Source organism: Dermacentor silvarum, chromosome 8 (genome assembly GCF_013339745.2).
Source record: "Dermacentor silvarum isolate Dsil-2018 chromosome 8, BIME_Dsil_1.4, whole genome shotgun sequence".
Lineage (NCBI taxonomy): Eukaryota > Metazoa > Arthropoda > Arachnida > Ixodida > Ixodidae > Dermacentor > Dermacentor silvarum.
This window is the reverse complement of record NC_051161.1, coordinates 101,036,009-101,059,569: the sequence shown is the minus strand read 5'-3', so window position 1 is coordinate 101,059,569 and position 23,561 is coordinate 101,036,009. Positions and strand designations below refer to the sequence as shown.

The 23,561-nt window shown below is 45.3% G+C and overlaps 2 protein-coding genes across 2 annotated transcripts; one reads left to right on the top strand and one right to left on the bottom strand.

The window, feature by feature from the left end:
• The first annotated feature begins 2,482 nt into the window (after positions 1-2,482).
• LOC119462778 (uncharacterized) lies at positions 2,483-11,520 on the top strand. Its single transcript, XM_037724037.2, has 5 exons — positions 2,483-2,610; positions 6,540-6,700; positions 8,294-8,358; positions 9,990-10,073; positions 11,352-11,520. The coding sequence occupies exons 1-5, from the start codon at positions 2,518-2,520 to the stop codon at positions 11,483-11,485; spliced, it is 537 nt and encodes a 178-aa protein (XP_037579965.2). The 5' UTR covers positions 2,483-2,517; the 3' UTR covers positions 11,486-11,520.
• A 123-nt stretch (positions 11,521-11,643) lies between these two features.
• On the bottom strand, positions 11,644-18,028 carry LOC125939753 (NADH-cytochrome b5 reductase 2-like). The gene is made up of 3 exons (XM_049655134.1): positions 17,913-18,028; positions 12,873-13,138; positions 11,644-11,947 (listed from the first exon to the last, which is right to left on the bottom strand). The coding sequence occupies exons 1-3, from the start codon at positions 18,009-18,011 to the stop codon at positions 11,734-11,736; spliced, it is 579 nt and encodes a 192-aa protein (XP_049511091.1). The 5' UTR covers positions 18,012-18,028; the 3' UTR covers positions 11,644-11,733.
• Positions 18,029-23,561: the final 5,533 nt, after the last annotated feature.

Sequence of the window (23,561 nt, the reverse complement as noted above, 5' to 3'; positions counted from 1 at the left end):
AAGGCAGTGAAGGCAGCCACATACATGTTTCACGTTCCACGATTTCACGGAAAAGTGTAAAACCTGGCGCATTTGGAAAGAAAAATATTAAGCAAGTGTTGCACGTTTGTAAAACTTGAAGGCGAATGCCTGATTGCATCGGAGCGCACGAAAGAATTCACTGAAATTGCCGCCGCTACTGGTAGTGGGCCAGTGCCATCAGCGCCGTCGCAGAGCGAGGGGCAGTATGGGACGCAGGCATGGGAGCCAGCTGTGTAAGAAGACGAGAAGGAACGCGCGAGCATTGGCACGAGTGCGAGGAGCAGTATGGGAACGCGGGCACGATGAGCGGCGTCGGAGCCAGCTATTGAATTTGACGAGGACGAACATGTGAGCAGTGCCACGAGCGCGCCTGTGTGACCACGTGACGAGTGCAATCAGGCACGCACTAGGCACACCTTGTGTAAGCCAAATCCGTCGAACAGCTGTGGTTTCTGGGAAGTGTACTCGTCTCGCACCGTAAAGGCCTGGGTTCCATGTCCCCCCCCCCCCGCCCCCGGCTGGAATGTACCCAAGTTTCTTTTCAAAGCCACTAATTGGCTGTGTTTACAGGAGCTTCCCTGAGAAATGTGCCGCTAATCCGAGCATATTCGGATGTGTATTATTATTTGCGACGTCGGCTATTTTTCGTCACGGCGCAATTCCGACAAGGTCACCGACAAGATCACCGCTTAGGGCACAGCCTAGGGCACCGCCAACATAGACACCTAAGGCTTTCGCCTTAAAAACGGTTGCAACTGCCCTTATGCACTGCTCTACACGCAAGTATGCGAGAACTTGACACAATGTATTGAAAACACACTCTTAAAGCTGTCCTCGAATTTGTAAAAAAAAAATCTTCCGTGTCATATGTTGCGAGAAGGTTGTATTTCCTAGTACACTTTCAAAATTGTTTGCTTCAGAGAAAGTTTAGTCATTTGACGGCTGATTCTGTCCTTATAGATAGAGCAGGGGCGTAGAATTGTTCGCTAGACCCGATGGTTCTCAGTGAGAGCACTATGCTTTTCAGTGACCTGTGTTTGTTCCTGTGTGTTCCCATGGAGGTTACAACGAAGTGAATGCTAGGAACTCACGCCGCAGTGTGTCGTTGGCCAACGCTAGTAGAAGGGACGCCGAGGTCGTGACTAACACCGACGCTGCGAGTAACCTGGCAGCTGATCACCAGCAGGTTGGATCTCCCGGAGGCGTAGGAGTCTATCAGGCCTCAAAACGGCAAAGGATATACTTTAGATTTTTCCATGATACAACCAGCACCCGCCTAGACGACGGCGGAGTCCGAAGCGAGCAACTGACGGGTCAAAGAAGTTTTCTTAGAGGGGACACTGACCGCCGCATTCAGTGGATGTGCTAACGTGCGCCAAGGCCTGGCTTCTCAATTCGCTACGAACAGACCGTCACGGAGAGTCCATTAATTGATGCAAGGGGCCAACATCGATAACTTCTATGGGAACAGCATGGACATCTGTTACCCGATTTCCTCGTCATGGCATCGTAGGCGAGTCCGAAGGCTGGACATCAGAGGCGGAGTCCGGCGGTATGGTGGAATTTTGCGAACAGTTAAACCATTACGGCTGGCTGGGACATTTTCTATCAAATTCAGTCGTCTTTTTTTTTACCTATAGGAGAAGTGACTATTTTAAACGCGGAGTAGTGATGGATTGTTGGAGTAGTGATGTCTGCCGACGTGTGTGTGCTCAGATAGGTAGTAGGATCAGACATCTAGTGTTTTGGCATAGAGTGTGCTCCCATAACCATGGAGCGATGTTAGTTGTAAATACATAAACAAGCCTATTCGTTTCCTTCCAACCTCACACCCTCGTCCCCTCACCAACATGCAGCTTTTTGTGATAGAGACGGACAATGGCGTGGTTCCGCTTACCCAGTTCAGTGCCACGCCCCGGTATAGTGCAGGCCAGCTACCTTGTTCAACCCCGGCGTTGTGAGCGACGCCCGAGTCTGAACCACGAACCCCAGAATCGGATAAAACCTCGTATTGTGAGTCCCAGTTCCTCTCCTCGATGGTATCCCCCAAATGGATGAATGTTAGTCGCTTGTCAGTTACTCCTAAAAGGACAAATGTCTGCATTCGTTTCTTAGGCTGAAGAGTATACCAAAACAATAAAATTCTGGAAGTGCTCAAGATTTGACAATTCAAGGTGGCATGTACTAATTTCTAAGCTGACTGACTTTAGGGCTCGTATAAAGGAGAAGTGCATCAACTTTTCTACTAAATTTTTGTAATCAGCTAGCAAACATTATCAAAAGGCAGAATCGTCTGGCGCGAAAAACAAAACCGCTCAACAGGTGGTTGGATGATCACCCTCACACAACGTGTGCTTGTCGATAACCTCCGCCACGTTGTCGACAACGCAGCTGCAGTAGAGCTAGGCAGTGAGCGTTCATATACTCCGTAGTGTGCCCTGACAGGGGTATATGGGCTGCGTTAAACGAAGCAGCTGGCCGCCCGAATCTCCAGAGATGACACGTGTTGCTGGATACAAGCTCATCGGTACGGTGCTGCTCATAGCCGCTGGAAATGGAGCAACATTGGAACCAGTGGACGTTATAAAGGTTGACGACTGCTATTGAATTTCTTGACACTTTTCTTATGTCTTCCGTAGAATACTTATCTATAAAATATGATTACGAGCGCTTTACCTTCCGTGCATTGGTACAGGTTGAACTACACAGGCTTGAGAAGGTAGAGAAGAACCCGGGTAAAAAAAACTCTGCGACTTCTATCAACCTAACTTCTTCACTAGCGACATGGGGTTTTATCCCTGGTGCGCCAGATTCCAAGCTTATTAAAGGAGATGCTTTTGTACCACACCCTTTACGCCGCTGACCTTGCGTAAATTAGGTTATTGAAAGCTCAGAAGTGCTTGTATAAAATATGAATAGCTCAACAACTAGCTGTATTCCCAAATTATTTGGGAATAATTTGGGAATTTGGGAATTATTCCCAAGGGAAACGCACTGGAGAACAGCGGGAAACTAGGTGGGCTGAGGAAGTTAGGAAATTTGCAGGCGCAAGTTGGAATCAGCTAGCGCAAGACCGGGGCAATTGGAGAATAAAAGGAGAGGCCTTAGTCCTGCAGGGGGCATAAATATAGGCTGATGGTGATGATGATGATGATGTTGACTCACCCAAAAAAGGCAGCTGGAAAAGGGGGTTTGTGTTTGAGAACCGCGTAAAAGAATTGTTTTCTCGTATATTCTAATCACAGTGCGTGGCTATCATGTCTGTATGTTGTGTATAGGATGGACTTTACGAATTGCCTGATACATTTTACTTTGACCAATTCAATGTTTTTGATACGGTACTTGCGCCTGGCGGAGAGACCAAAACAAATGGCAGCTGCAATGCTTTGTGTTTCAGTTTTTGTGCAACACAATCATGTTTTCACGTATATTCGAATTACAATCAGATGCTATCACAACTCCAGGTTGTGTGTAAGTCGTACTTTACGAGTTTTCTGCCGCATTTTGCTTTGAGAATTGCAATTAGTTCAGTAACACAATTGCACCAGGTGGAGGGCACCAAGAATGAAGATTTATAAGGATGATGATTTGTTGGCATAGGGTTTCAAGTGGGGCGGTGACAAACGGGGTGGTATGGCATGGTATGGTAAAATTTTATTAATGGTGTCCACTTTAAACCCAAGCGCTTCTGGAAGATGCGCTTTACCTATGTGTCTCACTGGGTGAATCCCTTCACATTTCATGATGATGTGCTGAGTGGTCTTCGGATTTTTGCTGCAGCGTACACATGCCTCATCTAGTTGCAAACATTTGCTGCCCTATGTTTTTGTTCTTAGTCAACCAGCTCGAGCCTCAGATCACAAGGCACTTCCCTCCATGTTATGGCAGAGAATTTGCCTTCTGATTTCTTTCTTCTCATTCTCGTAAATCTCCATGGTTTATTCAGTTTCCATTCTTTGCACCAATTCACTATCTCTGTTTCTCTCACTTTCTGAAAACTCCTCGTTGTCTTGTTACACTTTCAGTTACTGTTGTACTTGGTTGCCAAATATCTTGACCTCTTCTTCCATTCTGTGTCCATGCTTTTCAGGTACAGATACTTGTGCACTTAACGGGCCACTTGTTTTGATCCATGTTCCTGAGTCTTTCTTCAAAACTAATTTTGCTCTGTTCTTTTCTGACTTCAAGAGACACCCAACCCGTGTCACCCTGCACTGGTACATTTTTTTTTACCGCGGGCTCACAAAGCAAAACGGCCAACCGATCTTTGATTTACTTTCAGCCCCGACAAGATAACCGATTTTAAGCACAGAATGGCATTTGCGAACATTATCACTGGCACCATTACTCCTTTCCAAATTCCACGCACCACCTCATTTTATTGTGACCCCAAAGTGCTCTATGTCTCGTTATTGCTGTATTCCGATTCCCCTTCATTTTCAGATTATCTTGGTAGTTGCTTGAGCAAGTCTTTCCTTCGTTTATGTATACGCCGAGGTACTTATATTGCTTGACTACGGGTATCACTTGCTTTTGAATTGACACCCCGTAATTATTCGTCTCTTCATTAAAGATCATAATGTCCGATTTCTCGGTGCTAAACTTTACTCCTAGTTTCGTCGCTGCGTTGCCACAGATATTCGCTAGTGTCTGTAAATAGCTTGCATTGTCCGTAGTAGCACTAGCTCATCCGCATGCATCAGTCCGGAGATCCTTTCTTGCATCATTTGTCCTGTCCATTACGCATATATGATAAATCAAACCTTAATTCATTGTTTTCCAATCGTTTTTCTACGCTCTTAACATAAAGCGTCAAACACAATGGAGAAAGAGCACTTCTTCAGTCCTTGGTGAATTTCTACCACTTAATTGCATTTTCGACCTTCGTATACAACTTGTTCTCGGTCGTCTTTGTATATCTTCCCTAGGCAGCTGCACGAAATCGTCATCTACGCCTACATGCTTGAGAATATCCCATAATTCCCTGTCTACCTTGTCGTGGGCTTCCTTAATTTCTAGGAATGCTATTCGCAAAGGTCTATTGTAAGCTAGGGAAATCTCCATGCATGGATTTAGTACGAACATATTATCCTCTAAGCTTCTGCCTGGTCTGAACCCATGCTGTAATTCCCCGATTACATAAGTTTTCTCCACTCACTTCGACAGTTCGTTTTATGGCTTGCAGAGAGGAAAGATACTCATTTTGGTTTGCCGTAAGTGTTGTGTTGCTAAAAGGGCACTGGTAAAACAGTGAAAATGCTGGTCGACATGTTTAGCTATCAGCCAACGATTTTTACCTATGTATATAAGGTGACGGAATAATTGCAGATTAGTTCTTCAGGTAAGTATGCAGGTTTCCCAATGCTTCTGAGAGAGGCACCTTTTTTTTTAATGTAGTTGGCCGATAGCGCTGAACTTACTTAAAATGTATAAAAGATGTATGGTTATAAAGGAAGTGTGAATAATTGTGCGCATACTTTTTTATATTTGATAACCAGAACAAATATAGCTAATCAGCTCTTGCGTGAGCACGTTCGAAGAAGTGGCAAAGTGCGATGTGGACTGATTAGGCGTTACAACTCAGCAAGTTGTTATAGTATTATACATAAGGGAAAATAGTGTTGCGATAGTAGCCGAGTTCTCATGGCGTTGAGGTATTTGAAGCTGCATAAAGCAAAGAAATAGACGCTATTCCTCCATCTGGCATTCCTCTTTCTTTATTTTCCTCTCCGAATCTTTTCTCCAAGTACTGCCAAAGCTTGAGCTTCGTAGCTGTATAAATGCGGTGAAGCTTTCGCGAAAAAAGACACCTTTCAAACACGTACATTACTACCTTCAGTCGAATGTAGAAATGTTCGTGCATTGTTTTGGCACTGTGCTTAAATTACTTGCAATAGCGGGCCTCTAATGATACTATGACCGTTTCAGATTAGCAGCTTTGAGAGAAAACAAAGCCTAGCGGAGCTCTGTTCACATGCCTGGGCTTCATAGTGGACGCGAAGTCGCTTTGAGCAAGAAAAATCACATCAAGAAAAGTTCTGCGATAAGCGAACATGAGTTGATTCTAACTTCAGAAGCGTACTTGCACGTGGTCAAAAGCACGATTTAAAATAGGTCATCATCGTAAGGATGACAATTTCTACTGTAATATATCCTCCAGCCGTAGTTTGAGCGGCCTTGTAAAAGAGCACTGGTCAATCTTTTGTAGGCGAGTAGATGTGGCTGTGAGAAGCTTAACTGCACTAATTAACTTTCCCTTGAAACAAAACATGTGTGTCGACAAGAAATTTTTATGGGCCTTTTAGACACCTAAATTAAACGCAGGAGCGTTGACACGAAAAAGCAAAAAATACAAGTCGTATATGCTAATCGTGTACAAATTGTCATCATCTTCTGAATTTTTTACCGGTCTTTTGCGGTTCAACAGACAGCAGTGAATCAGAATACATTTACGTAACAGCTGTTTCCCAGAAATACAGTCTAGATCTTTACCAACGTCGTACTTTTTACCATTTTAGATGATAGGATACTTTCGCCATATGACGGCCATCTATGCATCAACTGCTACGGCCGGCGACGTTCAATTGGAGTGCTTGCACGCGCAACTGACGGAATACGACTTGGATGCAGGAACCGGCACTTACCTTTGGTTTGTGACAGACGATGACGGTAAAGAAATGTAAGCAAGAATGTAGCCGTCCATTATGGGCTTTGCTTTAGTTCACTGTGAGCGCGGTCTTGTTCCACAACACTTGTTTATACTCAATACAATTTCTTATCATATTATGCAGACTCACCAATTTCGTATCTAATCTACAATTGGCGCAATCCCATCGCACAAATGCGTAATTCAGTGAATATAAAAGCCCGATATCTGGCCGTTCTGCATACACGGTGCTTCGTCCTGCTTTCTTTTTGGACGTGGTCAAAGTTTTCAAAGCATTTTATCAATATTATGTGGGACATAATTGTATACAGTTTTTTCTAAAACAGAAAGCTTCATCAGTACAATCTGCCTAAATTTACAAGATATTTTCGGAATCTTGACGTAGATGCTCAAAACATACAAAACAAAACGTACGTACGAAGCTTCCTCAGCACAATGTGCCTAAGTTTATGGAATATTTCCTAAATATTGACGCAGTGGCCCGCAAAAGAACGAAAATCGAAGTCCTGTCAGAAAAACTGGCGAAATATGGGATGACAATTGCGCTGTAATCACTAGCAGTCACTAAGTATTCTGATTGAACGCACGTCAGATTAGCCAACCACGTCCAATTATTATCACATAATGGTTTCGCAAATAACTTAACCCTTAAAAGACTAACAAAGAATATGAACTTCAGCCAAAGGCTAGCTTCGTTTTTTGGTGGAGCATTACTGAAGGCAATTTAGAGCACTTTAGATTATTGCATCTAAATGAAAGCAGTGTATGTCGCTTGACAATTAGAATCAATTGCATGATTTATATTTCACGTATTCAAACTTATTCGTTTAGAACATTGTAAATAGGACCGCGGAATTTTGAGAACTGTCATTTCAACTCTCTTCGCAAAAAGTGTTTACAACAAAAGAAAAGAGAGGCATACTAAAAATTCTACAGCTGCCTCATCGTGATTATGAAGGACCAATTCAGTGATCACATTTTAGAAGGAATAAATACCTTTGTTATCAGAAGAAACATTCTTAAGTTATCAGTATGTGAACCTTGTGCTGCCATAAATGAACACTGTAGCTTTATGTCAAATAATATAGAGAAGGCATATATTTTTTAAATTATCAGCTATCACCTTCAAGCGAGAGTGGAATGCAAATGAACATGCCAATGAAAGCGTTTAGGAAGCGTCAACGCGAGACTCATACAAGAAGACAGTAACTTTTAGTTGGCGCATGAAATTATGAGTTGAAATTAAGTACACAGGTATATGAAGTAGCGTTGGTGCACAGGTACATGCATCTTCCTAAGCAGATACATATGAAAGTGCATATACAAAGAAAATAGGAAAATCTAATGTGAACATAGCAAAAACAAATAGCCACAACAAAGGTATTGTAAGGCCTTGATGTGCTTGCAGTGACGTATGGTGCAGTTTAGTTCATATGTATGGTACACCTTTGTTATTATGTTGTAAGGCACATGCTGCGCCAACCAGAGATTTCAATATATGCAAGGTTCCATGCACAAATATTATAGTTATTACCACAGGTCATTTTAGAATTGACTGAAAGCGCTGCCGTGTCTCGCATGTGAAGTCTCTTCTTTTCATCGTAGGACGATCACCCACCAGATAACAAAAGGAGATTCGCCTGATGAAGTCACCGTCGTTGGTTCCAATGGTAATAGCATGTTTTCCTATGTCTAACGATTTTAGAGTTTTTACTTAGCTTTCTAAGCAACTTATATATTCCCTAAAGTGATAAAAAATATATCTTGAACTCTGGATTTATAACTGAGTTCCGGAATGTGTTCATGCGTCAGATGGATGACTTTAGAGACAAGAGCTAATAGCTCCTACATCGCCTATAATCAGCTAAGTAAATCTAGTGTAAGGGTGCCATGGAAAGCCACGTAGAGGTGTGCTTGAGAATCGAAACCGGGAGAAGTAGCATGGTTGTCCCGTCTCTTCAATAAAGGCCGAAGATTTACAAGGCAGCGATCTTTCACGCGTGTACTTGAAATTGTTTTTCTGCTTTGACGCTGCACGCATCCGACCGTTTCTGCCAAGCCCACGTGACATGAGTCAATCCATCTTTCGCGATTTTCTCAAGTACTGCATCCAATGTCTTAACGCCTCACTGTGTGTCAAATCAATGTCGTTTTTTTGCCGTGAGTTACGTAAAAACGTTGGAGAGTACCGCATCTGGTTTGTAGAACGAATACGATGATCGTTGCGATGCCTTGGAATATGTAAGAATGTCGCAGTCTCGCCCGAAAGGCGAGGCATCCATTGCGATAGCAACTTAGTGGACAGCTATACAAAGTAAGGATGGTAGTTTTATCGACCGTGTAAGCTTGTAAACATAAGTATACTAACTAAATTAAATAGCACGGTGCCACCGCGCGCACAAGCAAACTCTGTCAAAACCCTGGAGTGAGTCAGCGCGGCAGCAGCAGTAAGCGAATTGAGCTTCATGCCGGCGCTCGCATCAACGCGATCTTAATCGAGAAAACACAGAAAAGGCACACTCTATCCCCGTCGCAGACGCCTTTCAAGATACAGCCGCCCGGGCAGTAGCGCGGCGGAGTACGCGGGCTCCACCCTCCCTCCCCTACCCCCGGGGCCTTCCAGCCCGGCGCGATCGCGCGGCCGCAGTAACGCGTAGCCCCTCCACCAGCCTACCCTCCCTGTGGAGCCTTCCGGCCCGGCGGGAGCACGGGACCACATTAATGCGAGGCCCCTCCACTTCCCTAACCCTCCCTCCGGAGCGTTGTGCGCGGCTAGAATCCGACGCGCTTCCTGCACATGCGTGCGCGAGCCGCGATTGCCGGCTCATCGTCGCACGCTTTCACTCGCACATGTAACGTACGACGCGCGGCGACGATTTTATCGTCCGTGGACTTTATACGGAACCTCACGGCGACGACGATGGCGGCGGCAGAAATGCGCCTGGAGTGTCGATATAGTTGCTATCGCAATAAAAAGAACATTACATGGAACAAAACATAGATCAGAGCATAGCTAATGCACGGGAGACATTTTTAATGTGGCAAGAGCTAGCCTATACCTCATGTTATGTAGGCTTGGTAGAAATGCTGGGACGGGGGAATTTTCACCTACTGGGGAACATGTAGAAAGCAATAAATGTTGCCGATGAATATTTTAAGACATCAAAATTTGAATGTAGTCTCCCTTAGTGAACAACCTTTGTATGTCTGGTCTTGTCGAGTAATTAGCTCGAGAAAGTTAAATAAAATTATGTATTCCCAATAATTTGTGTAATAAGGTAATATATTTGCTGTATTTCAGATCCAGAGAATCCATTTACCGCCACAGTGCCCTATACTGACTACAGAAAGTGCTTCATTCTGAAAAGTGGTGACCTCGGAGGCCGTGAGTCGTCACAGGAGTTTATTTACATTGCAGTACATTACAAGTGCACAGATATAACTAATGAATATAGTTCTGAAACATTCAGGCAGGTACTAATTATTATATTTTTGAGGGACAAGAGCTAGTTAAATAAATTTTCCTGAAAGCATCAAAGGAATTTTGGAAATAGTCTACAACGTAACACCTCTAAATAATGAGGTTCTTGGTATCAAGACCAATTGAACATTTGCACTACAAGAGAAATACTACCCATTTTTCGGACTAGTGTTAGTGATCCGAGGCCAGGGCGATCTAAGCGCGTACTGACATACACGATTCTTTACCCTAGTGGACTCCACGCGATTAACACGAAATATAAAGCATTGGACACACTACGATTCAGTTGAACGTTAAGAAAACTGAGGAAACAATACGGCACCTCGGATAAGCCAGGTGTAACTTTGGTACAAAAATACACTTGCAACTGTCGAGTCTATCGCCGGTGGACGAGCCTAAATCTCACTTTACTGTTTTATTCCATGCTTATATAGGTCATTGAGCACTGTACGTAAAGCAAATCAGGCAATACTCCACGTTCTACGAATTGTCACCACTTTCTTGGATCCCAATCAACTTGGAACATAAGAAACACTGAAAAGCCCTAGAGGGAAAGTTATATAGATGTTCATCTATTGCACCAGCATTGTAACTCTCCTGTCGGGCTGTTAATGAAGCGATCATGCCCTGAGAGAGAGTAAACACCTTCGACCGAGGCATAATACTCTGTCAATACTTAAATTAAGGGCTCGTGATCCATCATTCTTGAAAATAAACGTATTTCAGGTACTGCCATAAGCACCGGAGCCGCACAGGGTCGTAAGTCATTATTGTGCACCCATGCCCCCGAAACTATAGTAACTTAGCTCTTTGTTTCATTGTTTCGTATTACATTAGATGTTGATGCACGGTTTGCTCAGTAATGATTTCGCAGAGTTTCTAGCTGCCATAGGTATATCAGGGGCATTCCTGATACCTGAATTGTCCTTAGCGCCGTAGTGCGTTGCCTATGCTTGTTGCAATTTTGCGGAACAGTGCCTGTTGCATACTGTCGCCCAAGTTGGGGTATTAGTGCCCCACACCTTTAGGAGCGCCCTTCCACTTGCGATCACGCAAAATCTCATAAAAACGCTACGCAGCCGAATATATCGCATGAACATTGCCAGTGTTCTTCTTTAATAACAAACGTTTCTCAATTTTTTTTTTTGTAGCATCTGCACTGATTTTTTTTTCTTCTTCCAGAGTGCATGCTATGGGTCAACGACGAGTACAAAGATCACTACCCTCGGAAATGCACACAAAAGTACAAAGAATACTGCGGTGAAGGAGTTTTAATCTACGACAAGCAGACTTGCGCCAACCAGGAAGATGCATAAGAAGCGGCTGAATAAAATACCTATACTATGCGGCATTTTTCAGTTGTCACATGTTTAGATTTTTCTTGTAAACATCACAATACGCGAATTTTTCACGTGCCAGTGATCATGACACAAAAGCCATAGCTCATTTTACATTGAACAGCAGAAACGTCAAGAAATACCAATGATGCGCCGGGAAAGTCATCCAGAAACGTTTATATTCTAATAAATTAATGCACTTGAGTAGCCCGATGGTGCGATGCCACTCAGAAGCATAGCACCCTCTGCGTCTTGTGTCCGATTGCAGACAGCGCCGGTTTGCACAGCTCACTCAGAAACTTCTGTGGTCCGCACAAGAGCACTATGGTATCGGCGGTTGGTGAAGGAAGGTGCTCGGCCATGGTGCCAGTAGTCAGTGGTCCCTTCACGTATTTAATGGCACCTTCACCCGTGGGAGGCTTGCTTAGCACGTGGCAGAGACTGCAGGGACAGGAAGATAGCGGTGTGGATTAGAGAGCAAACGGGAATAGCCGATATTCTAGTTGACATTAAGAGTGAAAAATGGAGCTGGGCAGGCCATGTAATGCGAATGGCGGATAACCGGTGGACCATTAGAGTTACAAAATTGCAGTCGAGGACGGCAGTAAATTAGGTGGGGTGATGAAGTTAGGAAATTTGCAGGCGCAAAGTGGAATCAGCTAGCGCAAGACAGGGGTAATTGGAGATCACAGGGTGAGGCCTTCGCCTTGCAGTGGACATAAAATATAAAAGACAGGTGCGGCTGATACAGTAGAGGGTTTTACTAAGGATCATTGATATGACATATAATACTTCATATTTATTTTCTTTGGTGAAGTTTACCTCGAAACCATATAATAAATACCGAGAAGCCTAGAGCGGCCGAATCAACTTACTGTGATAGCTTTTCTACAAACTACCCGTATTCTTGGTTTCCTTTCCCAAAATAGTCATGATGCAGAAATTGCTACCGCCGGCGCTACATAATATGGCGTTATCGCACTTCTTTTGGTTCAGTCGTTTAATTGCTACACTGCTTCAACAGGCCGCTCCACGAGTAGCAAAATAGCAGATGGTCGAGCAAGCCGTGGTGAGTGCCGAAACGTCACGATGTTCTCCTCCCATATGATACCTTACTCGTCATTACGCCACGAGAGATATAAGGCTCTTAGGAGTAGAAAGTTTTGGTGCAAGTTTAGGTAGCTCTATTTGTCTTAATTATTCATTATGTGTTTTAAGTTAATGAGCATCTGTCTAGGGGAGAGAAGATATATAAAAAATATGTACTTTTTTCACAGTGTTAACCGCATAATGACGTATGTTATTTCATACATTCAGGTTAATCTTGTCAAGGTAGGCACCCAATGCGCGAGTGTCTGCTCCGTACCTGAACCGCTCAGCATGCACCTTGGCGTAATGATCCAGCTCACGACGAGCGATGATGTCTTCCTCTGTGCTGTTCACGTCGATCATCTTGATTTTCGTTTCGTCCGTCTCGTCCACCAGCGCATGGCGCAGAAGCTGCAGCATTGGCGTGACGCCACTTCCTGCGGCGACCAGACCTAACCAGGTTGCTTGCGGCAGCCGGCTGCCGTCGACCGTCACGAAACGTCCCTGGCCTTCGTACACAAAGCGGCCTCGTGGGCCCTGGATCTGCGGTGGGACGTCGAAGGTTAAGAATAAGAATGCGGATCACGACCGCACATGTAACGAAACAAGCGGTTTTGAGCGATAAAGGCTGGCGTGAGTTACCATGTATTTTGATAGACCTCAAGAGAGATATCGTGGATCTTTAAGTAAACTAAATTTGTCCCTATCAACTCAAAATTCTGACGAAATCGGGAGTTCATCGACGCGTAGCATCGATCATTTGTTGGTAGCATGTTTGAAGACAGAAATATCGCAGAACGCAAACATCTATGACAACAAACGACATCAAACGTGACTGCTTTTATTTCTGCCGCGCCTTCCATCCAGCCCGGTCAAAGTAAAACCACAGCCGCTATCTCCAGGGCAATAAATTATTTGGATGTAACTAAATAATAGGCGCCATGTCTTCTCCAATGGAGATGTTGCATTTTATGCGGTACTCCTCAATTTGCGTCATTATATATTTGCAAGTAATGATCATACCTCACAGTAAAATATACCTTGAGTTGCTCTAAATGACAGTGGATATTACTAAGTTGTTTGCCTTCTCGTAGCACAAATCTGTATTTCTAATGTCTGGCTCAAGTTAGGTGGAATACCCTGTATTCATAATACATTGCACAGTGAAGGATGAAATAAAGGCAAGAAGGACACATCAGCCGTTTTTAATATTAACGAAAACGCTCTGGCTAAATGTAACTCCGACGTTTCCCTACCGATTTTTTACAGACACGTTACATCGATTCGGAAGTGCTTTTACGGAGTTACCTCCGACGTTTTTCTTTGGTTTTTCTCTGTTTCACTTTAGTATATGAGTGCCATAAGCACGCTGAACAGCTAAATCCAAGCTTCCTTCGCGTCAGCGGTTATTCTTTGTATCTTTTGGTGCAGCGTGCTTGTTTTGGTGCGACTCTCGCAGATCGCAGCGTGATCATCATTGCCATAGGTCTCTAAAGATGAAGCGCCAACAGTGACAGCGCACTAAGAAGGAACAAAGACAGGACAAGGCGCCTTGTTCGGTCTTTGTTCCTTCTTAGTGTGCTGTCACTGTTGGCGCTGCATCTTTAGAAACCTATGGCAATGATGAGCACGCTATGCACCAACTAGCCCCACAACGTGTTTTACTGGATTTCCGTAGGAACTGTCACATCTGTATCCATAGCCTTGATGAGCACTTTCACCGCAAGAAAAGCGCATTTTATTCGGTGCCCCTCGACGCCATACTGCTATGGCAACGCGTACTCATAGCAGACAGAGCAATGCTGCAATTACGCTTCGCTATCGATTCACTAATTGATCGATGGAAATCCATTCTTGTTACAACATTTCACAATTACGAAGATGTTGAAGTCGGAACTGCACTCAACAAATTAACAGAATAAGTAACTAACGACCGCAAAGAAGCACAACTATTCTCCGTAGAGTCACCTCCGCGGACGGCTCTGAGTCGCGTTCAACTTTCACTACCGAACGGGCACGAGTGACCCTCCTCGTACTATGTGCTTTATCGCTCAAAGCAGTTCTTGACGCTTCTTCGGGAGACTGCTGTAATCATACCGCAAGGCAGACCTCTAATAAAAAAAACTTCAAAACTGGTATAACGAGTTATGGCGCGGTACAAGACGCCGTGTTTCTGCATGCGTTTAAACGTATTTTTGGCAGTTTCACTAGAATATACACACTTATACCATGTCTTTGCTAGGTCTACTTAAAATAGTGAGTGCTGTAGAGATGCGCTTTTTATTGAAGGAGGCGATGGGGAAGGAACAAACGTGATGGAGAATACAGGTACAGCACCTAACTTCGATGGTAGCCGGTGAAACGTAGCTGGGGGATCGCTTTTCTAACGAGACGTACCGAGGATGTTTGACTTCAGCATGGTATAGATAACGTAAGTAAAGCGCACAGAACTGGTTCTTAGAAACACCGAAATCAGCAAATCTTATGAGGCAGAAATCTGAACACCTCGCAATCAATTGTTAATAATACAAGTACAGAAGCTCTCGCAAGTCGGTAGTTGTGCTAGCGTTGCGGTAAAATGTTGGATTGCTACGCAGGCTACATCGTTTGGATACCAATTCACACCTTTTTTTTTTCTTGTGTTCCTTTTATTTCGCCTGCGGCAGTTAACGTGACGTGGAAAAGGCCTTTTCCTCACTTACATATGACAAGGCTGGACGACACGAAGCGGCGCGCCTTCACTGCTGGCGGATGGCCACACGCATTGGACTCCCGAGTCATGCGTTTAAGTAAGCTTGGTGCTCCCTTCTTACATGCTCTGCAGAGCACAAGTAAAAAAAATCACCGCCCCTTCCACTCCGCGAAGATGTTCGAACAGCGAAACTGTGAACGGCGCTAATTGCGGGGGACGGGACTCGTCGGCGTCCACGGGCGACGACGTTCCTAGCGCGTTCCTCTCGCTTTTTCTAGGACGTTCCCAGACAAGAGTCCTTGACTAAAGCTCCTTATATGCAACCAACGCTAGCGCGAACTCCTCTCACACCCGACTCCTCCGTTGACCCACTTTTTTCCTACATCTCCTTTGTTTGGGGCGCCTCACGCTCTGCCCCTCCAACGTGAGTATTGGGCGGCGCGACTTACGTCTACCTCTCTCCCCGTTCTCCTTTTTATCTGCACACTCTCACAGCATTTTCATGGGGGGAAATGGGCACTCCAACCCCTTTCCACGTGTTGAGCTCTTCTTTTCCTCTCCTGTCCCGCTAGGTCACGGGGCCCATTTTTAGCGAAGTCCGACAACGACGCCGCAGGGTCCGCATAAACAGCTGTAAAACAGCGGAATAAACGGTGGAACAGATCTGGCTGTCGAAAGGCTGAGAGGACCAGTTGCGTGCTGTCATTTGCATTCTCGAATCTAAGTGGGGAAAGAGTTTTCGCCATAGCAGAGACAGTTGAGAAAAAATAAATTGAGTAAGAAAAGAAAGATAAACGAAAGAAAGTACGTTGTGACGAGAATGGCACCCTAGAACTTGCCAAGCGGCTTTTCCAGTTCTTTCCATCGGGCTTCTGTGAATGGCTGAGCTTTCACATTATAGTTTCTTGGTTTTTGTAGATTTTTTTTGTTCCTATTTGGTTTCATGTAAAATTTTTTCGCGCATGTATATATATTCGGACTACTGTGAATAAATATAGTCAGTTGGAAGTCAGCGCAAGTCCCGTCTGGTTACTTTCGTTCCCGTGCTCTGTCGCGCTGTTTACGGTCCGTATGAATTACGACCAAGCCCAGGTCCTTACTAGGATATGTCCTTACTAGGATATATTAACCATTACCTCAAAAATGTTAAGAGTCTTTGCCGCATTTTAGTTAATCTCGGCGTTTCGATGGCCCATTCTTGTGAATTGTGCGTTCATTCGACTCTAAATTCTTATCATAAAACTTATTTAACGCCTAGAGCAACTTCTAAGCACCAGCTTTCGTTAGAATAGTGAGCCATCTGTCGCGTTATCATCAATTGCTGTCGAAATTTGCTACGGCACGTACTCCTCTCTGTAATTTGTGAATGTTCCTAGCAGCTAGCAGATATGACGACGGGAAGGAAGGCGTGTTTGGTAGGCACGTCTGTACTTATTTTAACCGTTGTATTCTGAAGGTAGGGCGAAAATTCACAAAATGCAGTTGCATAAGAATGTTCTCCTGACGTATCCGCCATTCCGCCGTATCTTGAAGGCAACAAACACAATTAATCGCGTCTACGTCTAACGTAGCTTTAGACACTTCGTTAGGAAAAGCATACAAGGGCACAGTTTATACAACTTGTAGTAGATTTTTCTATTCCTGACATTTATTGTCCGGGAGCCTCCACCCTCGGATACTGTCATAGGGATGCCTGCTCAGCAACGAAGGAAACTATAACGCATTATAATAATATATAAATTATAAGCAAACATGAATAGATCACCCTCGATGACCGCAGACAACCGCTGTCGAAACGCTGGCGTGAGCAACAAAAGTAGGCGCTGTGTGCAGGTCGCTTTCAAGATACGCTGCGTGCGACGGCTCGCAGCAGCGCAACGTAAAAGTGCAGTTGTTGACAGAGTTGAAGCTGCCCCCCCCCCCCCCCTGCCTCTCGCGCGGCCTTCCTACTTTCCTGCTTTCGCGCGCGAGATCGAATCGCAAAATCTCCTTGCGCAGGGCACTAAATGCGCAGCTGGTTGCGGTCCACAACAGCGTCCCCCCCATCCCTCGCTTCCATCCCCCACGGCCTTTCGCGCGACGGAGACGTCGCGTTTGCTCTCCACCGTGCGTTCGCTTTCCGTGAAAGTGCGCGTCCCTCGCACATACAGGATACGGCGCGCGGCGACGATTTTGTCGCCCTTGGACTTCATACGGAACCTCACGGCGACGGTAGAAATCCGCTTGGAGTATCCACAGAATTGTTTTCGCAATAAAATGAACAGTAGAAAATAAAATGAAAATGGAAAAACAGCTGTGGTAAAATCGGTGGTGACGGCGATTCGGCTCAGCTACGATCGTTTTAAAGGGGCCATGCAACTTCCTGACAACTCATCTCCACGCCGGTAAGTATATACACGGATTTAATTTCTTTGGCACCGGAAAAGCTATGGCTAGACATGCATAAACTAAGAAAAGCAAGTAAGCAAAAGCGAAGTAGCAGCCGAGCTAAACGATTGTTACACGTTAGTAGACAATTCTCAGAATTTATGTAACATTTTTCTTCCGGTTCTATTTTTTTTTCTTGCTATAGTGCACTTGACAACTACGCGAGACGCTTAGCCATGGCAATGTTTACAGTCTTACCTTTAACTTCGCCCCTAGGGGCACCGTGTCAAGGAACTGAGACATCAGGCCCACTTCAGGAAATTTCTCTGAAACGCCCGTGTGGTACACCTTGACCATGATGTCGAAGCCGCCTGCCTGGTCGGCATCGGCTCACGGGAGTGTACGGTCTCGTTACGGGGTAGCCATGGATACGCGCACAGAGAAGGAGGTGCTGACCGACGTCGATGCCCACCTTCTGCGCAAGCAGGCGCAATCGAGAGTAATGTGCACTAAGTAAAAACTTTGAATTGAATTCTGAGGTTTTACGTGGCAAAACGACGACTTGACTACGAGGCGTGCACGCCGTAGTCGGGGGACTCCGCTATTGCGCTGCTAAGCAGCGCAATACCGTAGCCGCTAAGCCAACACAGCAGGTGAGCAAAAATATGATAATTATGGAGTCCGCACGCCACCTGACTATAGATAAGAAAAGGCTGGTGGCAGGCTACACACTAAAAGCGGCACGCCAGCTATGCATTGAAATGAAATAAGATTCCGGGATAATATGGGCCGAAACCCTTATCTGATAAACATTCCGGCCATAGTGGGGGTCTCCGAGTTCATTTCGACCCCCGGCGGATCATTAACGTCCACGAAATGCACGGCACATGGGCTTTTCTTGCATTTCGCTTTTATCAAAATGCTGCCGCCGTGGCCGGGATGCTCTAACGAAAACCTATCAACCGCAAGATAAATACTGGCAGTTCTGACGTTCTATTAAGCTATTAAGCTGCTAGGGGTAGCACAAGAACCGCCGTTTACCAAATGTGTGCAAGAGAAATGCACCGGCACGAAATTACAAATGGCGACATGCTAGCGCTCCTGCTTCAATATTTCTGGCCCTATTTTACTGCGCGACTGCCTCTTACCCTATTCAAAGCGTGAACCAGGTGTTTTTCCTTCGGAGACCTAGTGTACAACCCACATCACCGCAGCAGCCATTCAGGAGGGTCCTTATGCAACATTAATAATGCGATTAGCACAGCTTGGTAACTTCGCCGATTCTGTGGTATGCCCTGCCCTGCCCCTGCCATGCCTATACTGGTTATGTGCGGCTCGCCAATGAACCACTTTGACGCCAACTTGAGTCACTTGGTATGTGCCGATGTGGATGTGCCGCTCTTTATTCACAAACAAATTATCATTTAAAATAAAAATGTAGTATGGGGTCTTATGTGACAAAACCACGGTCTGATTATGCGGCATGCCATAGTGGAGGACTCCACAATTATTTGAACCATTTTGATATCCTTAACGTGCACCTAAATCAAAGTACACAGGTGTTCTCGCATTTAGCCTCCATCGAACTGTGGCCGCCATGATTCTTTAATAATGATGTGGTGCTAGGTGCAATGGAAGCCACGTCATGTACATGACATGGCTGCCCTGCTACTGTGCGATCAGCTGTCGAAAATGCAACTGGGTGTTCGCTAATGCACTGTGCCCAATTCATACTGAAAAATGTGTAACGATGAAGGGAAGACGTGTGCACGCTAGTTCGCTGCAAAAATAGTGATTCACATATTAATGAATGAATCAACCTGTGTCGCCGCGGCTACTTAAGGACTGCCCGTGTTGCCGCCCTTCGCGATGCATGGCTTTCCTCAAAGATAAAAAAAATGTAATTCATTCGCCTGCGCTGTATAGCTAACCTCCAAAGAAAGGACTTCAACTCCGGAACGTCGGCACTTGGGAGTGAGTACCGCTCGTTACAAAATGAAGTAGTGCCACTACTGGCATAGTAAGCTTCCCGCACGTTATCTACACACATCCACCCTTACTCGCACGAAAACTTACACCCACCCTATCGCCAACGTGTGAGTGAATAGGCGCACACTTGAATCAATGTGCCGAACCATGAGTGACGGCGACTACACCGACAAGACACGAATATGTTGCAAGCTGAATGTTTCGTGACGGTCCGCAGAGTAAGCGAGGGACTAGCGATAATGCGTTTTTGCTACGAGCACAGTCCCATGGGACCATGCTACGAGGTACCGCAAAGTACAGAACATTTAAATTCCAAGCCTTTGTGCGCATCAAGAACAAATTTATCACAGCAGAGCACATCCGCGAGTGATTACGCTGAAAATAAACAATCAGATAGTGGCCGCACTGAGGAACTTTACTGAGTCAGAAATATGGCAAGCCGCTGGTTCAAAATGTTTGCCAAATAAAGAATGCAGAGCACACTGATCCCGATTTAATTCATAAGCGGAAAGTTCGGACAGCTTGGAATACATTTCTAGCACCGCTTTTAATACAAGCTCCGTATACGCTGCTCGCGCCATTTGGACAAGGCGTAATGAGCTCTAAAAGCACTTGCATGTCCTCTAAAGCTGTGGCCAAAGCTTTGTGTCGTGTACAGTCACCGTCTACGATATGCGTCGAAACGGAGGTTTGCTGTGCCGCACCGGCGTCAGGCGCTTGCATTGTAAACGCGGAGGCAACGGAGGCAGCTGAGGCAAGCAATGGACGCGTCACCACGTGATCAAACATGGCAGCGCCCACGGGAGCGCCGCGAAAAGGGTCAATAGGTGGTCACGTGCATGCGGCAGATTATGAAAAAATCCAGCCAGGGCAATCCAAGTCACGCAGGGGCGCTATAACGTAAAGCTAGTCCAAACTTTTCTATTCCAATTCTGCAATCTGCCCACCAAGATTGGTCAAACATTTTCGGGCCACTCCCAACTTCGCCGGTCTGTCACGCGACGTCACGAACACCACGATAGCTCCCCATCTGATGTAACCTGTACACACTGATTATGCATGACTAAACCGCACAATAGAAAAATAATTATTCCTTATTGGACGTTTTTTCACCATTATCCCTCTGCTATTTGTCCAATGTTTTCGGGCTGCGCCCACTTCGCCTGTATGTCACGCGACCTCAGAAAATCGCGAAAACTCACCGCGTCAGAGTGACGTGTTCGCAAAAAAATGCATTATTATGCCGAACAAAACTGAAAATTTTTCTGAATAGCCAGAGACTGCCCCGTTCCGAAAGGCATAGAAGATGGCTGCCCGCCGATCGCTCTGGCCCTCGCTACTCGCACCTGCCGGTAAGCATGTATTTATTTGCGCATGATAAACTTTTTTGCGTGGCAGTAAAACGTAATCGAGCCCTTTCGGGACGCATACGACATCGCTTTGCCAACTGTTCCTTGCTGAGGATACGTTTTACCGGCATTCTTATCCTTCCGTTGCATGCCGCCGCGATTTTCGATCAGCCACCGCAAGCTAAGTAAGGTGAAGCGGACCAATCAGAGAAGCCGGCACCACCCTCTTCATGCAGTTATCTATTTTTACTGTGCCGGCTCGGCCCCATCGAAACCCTCTCCACTAGAGCTTGCTCCTCGCCTCTTGTCAGCCAATTAGATAACAAACGCCTCCCAGTGCAAGTAATGTTATTCGTTTTGAAAGCGAACAAAGGTGACCTCCTATAAACGAGGAGAGTGTTTCATTGGGTTGTTCAGACAACGCTGCGGGTCACCGCCCGATGCTTGCGTCGGTGGATACGTAAATTTGACGCCAGCAGATTGGAATATAAACAGTTTGGAATAGCTTTACGTTATAGCACCCATGTAAACGCAACAAAACACTAGGATTCGCAACATCAATTCGCAATATAACTGACGAGAGCATTAGGATATAGCCTAATATTATGCGATATGCAGTTTTTACAGCCTATCGCGTGCTCACTGGGAGCCCGCTTGGAACAGGCAATTCTGTTATGAGCTGCAGCGCGAAGCAGCAGTGATAAAGAAAGCGCGTTTCTGCGACCACATTGCGTTATGTACTGCAGGTGCTAACGTAAAGATGTTGCATGATGATGGTGGTATGATGACGGACTGTCTTAAAACAATTGATAACTAGGAGGTTATGACAATAACAGCAAATCTCATAAAAACAGTACATTGAACAAACTTAGGCGCAGAAAGCAGATTTCAAGGCAAACAGCAACGGAATTTCACTTGGGCTGAATTGCCTATAAATGCTTAGGTCTTGCGCATTTTGCTTAACGTGCTCGAAAAAAGATATTGCGCTTACCGCTGCGCTGTTCTTGTTGAAATTTTGTAGAAGGATCTCGTTTTGGTGCCCACGTCGTTCAGTGTAACACTTCCCACAGTTTATTGTCTGGTCTTTAAGAAAAAAGTGCAAGTTTGCCTTCCCCTATGGGGATCCGAGCTGTTGCCGCGACGGCGTTTCAGGGAGGGCTGCCGGGTGTTCCAGGAGCAGGAAACACGCGGCAAGCACTCCCTCACCGGCTCTAAGTGATGTTCAACGAGGCTTTTTACGCGGTCCAGAATTTCGTTGCAGTTGCCATTCGCCGCTATAGGAAGAAAGCGATATACTTTAACAGTTTCGGGGGAACTATAAATATGAAGCGGTCACTTTGAACAAGGATTGCGGATGTTCAAGTTAGTGAGATTTTTTACGGGAGCTAATGTATTGGGCGATAAAACAGGTAACAGACAAGAAGATTACTCATATCTAGCGCTATGCTGCTGAAGGTTGTAAGCACATTTAAAATTATGTAACTAGTTTAAACGCCATTTAGCCCGTGCTGTAGTCTGAACAGTGTATGAACTGCACTCTATCCTTAAAAAGAAAAGTGACGGCTTTTCTCCTTTCTTTATTTTAGTGATCCGGTAAAAAAGAGATGTCCTATAACAAAGTGTTTCGCATTTAGTAACTCCTTGAACACGGCATTTTGTGCGGCCTTGTTTTCTGAGAGGAATATTGCTGAACACGGGGTGGTTTAAAGCTCGCCCCTCTATATTGTGACACCTGGTACGTAGGCTAAACTGGGCAGCTTGTTAATGAGAGCAAAGGGAACGCGAACAATGTGAACAACTGCGTTCTAACCGGCCACTTGGCGGCACGTTGCCATAGCTGTGGGTGCAGGAACCTGTTAGCGAAGAAATGTTATCAGAAAGAAAAGCAACACATGAGCAAGTGTCATATAATGGGGCTCCCGTTGCTATGTACTTGAAAGACATGCCGTCACTCACTTTATCCTAGAAAACAATGCAATATGTTTATGCTTTGTACCACAAGCCTCAGATAAAGTTTATATTCATTTATCATTTATATGCCGCTACTATACGTTATTCTGTTTTCCAGCTCGTTTGTTATTTTGCATGACAAGCTTTTTTTCGGCATCCCATCCATAAAATAATTCGTTAGTGAACTGTGGGTATGAAACATTTCTGTCGTTGGTCTGTGGTGTCGTGCCCGCCGAATCAGTCAGTTAATGGAAAAAGCCTGCTCAGAGGTTGGCGTGAAAGCAGTCCTACTTTACCTGGTAGCGGTTCCGCAGGGAGAAGCGTAGGAGGCGAACGTTGGGAGTGATGGGGATTCGGCGCTCCAGCCGCACCGTGTACCAGGCATTGGGGTCGACCAGCAGCACGTCACTTGTAAGGGAGATACCTAACTTGCGTATGATCAACATGGCCAGCGCAATGGCTCCGAAGGCAGCTGTGGCAGAAGCAGCAAAAACGAGCAGCTTACGGACGCGCCACATTTGCGATGTCGGGGAAGATGAGATACTTGTGATATTGCTGTTGACTGAAAGCGATCGCTTCTTCTTCCACTTCTACTTTCCGATTTTTTAATGCCTAATTG

Bases quoted from the DNA above. Each gene is read 5' to 3' on its own strand.
- LOC119462778 (XM_037724037.2), top strand. From the start codon at position 2,518: ATGACACGTGTTGCTGGATACAAGCTCATCGGTACGGTGCTGCTCATA. The intron at 2,611-6,539 runs GTTGACGACTGC...TTACCATTTTAG, and splicing joins AACCAGTGGACGTTATAAAG to ATGATAGGATACTTTCGCCA. The intron at 8,359-9,989 runs GTAATAGCATGT...GCTGTATTTCAG, and splicing joins CACCGTCGTTGGTTCCAATG to ATCCAGAGAATCCATTTACC.
- LOC125939753 (XM_049655134.1), bottom strand. From the start codon at position 18,011: ATGGTCAAGGTGTACCACACGGGCGTTTCAGAGAAATTTCCTGAAGTG. The intron at 13,139-17,912 runs GTAAGACTGTAA...GTCCCACCGCAG, and splicing joins CCCTAGGGGCGAAGTTAAAG to ATCCAGGGCCCACGAGGCCG. The intron at 11,948-12,872 runs GTACGGAGCAGA...CTGTCCCTGCAG, and splicing joins GTGCATGCTGAGCGGTTCAG to TCTCTGCCACGTGCTAAGCA.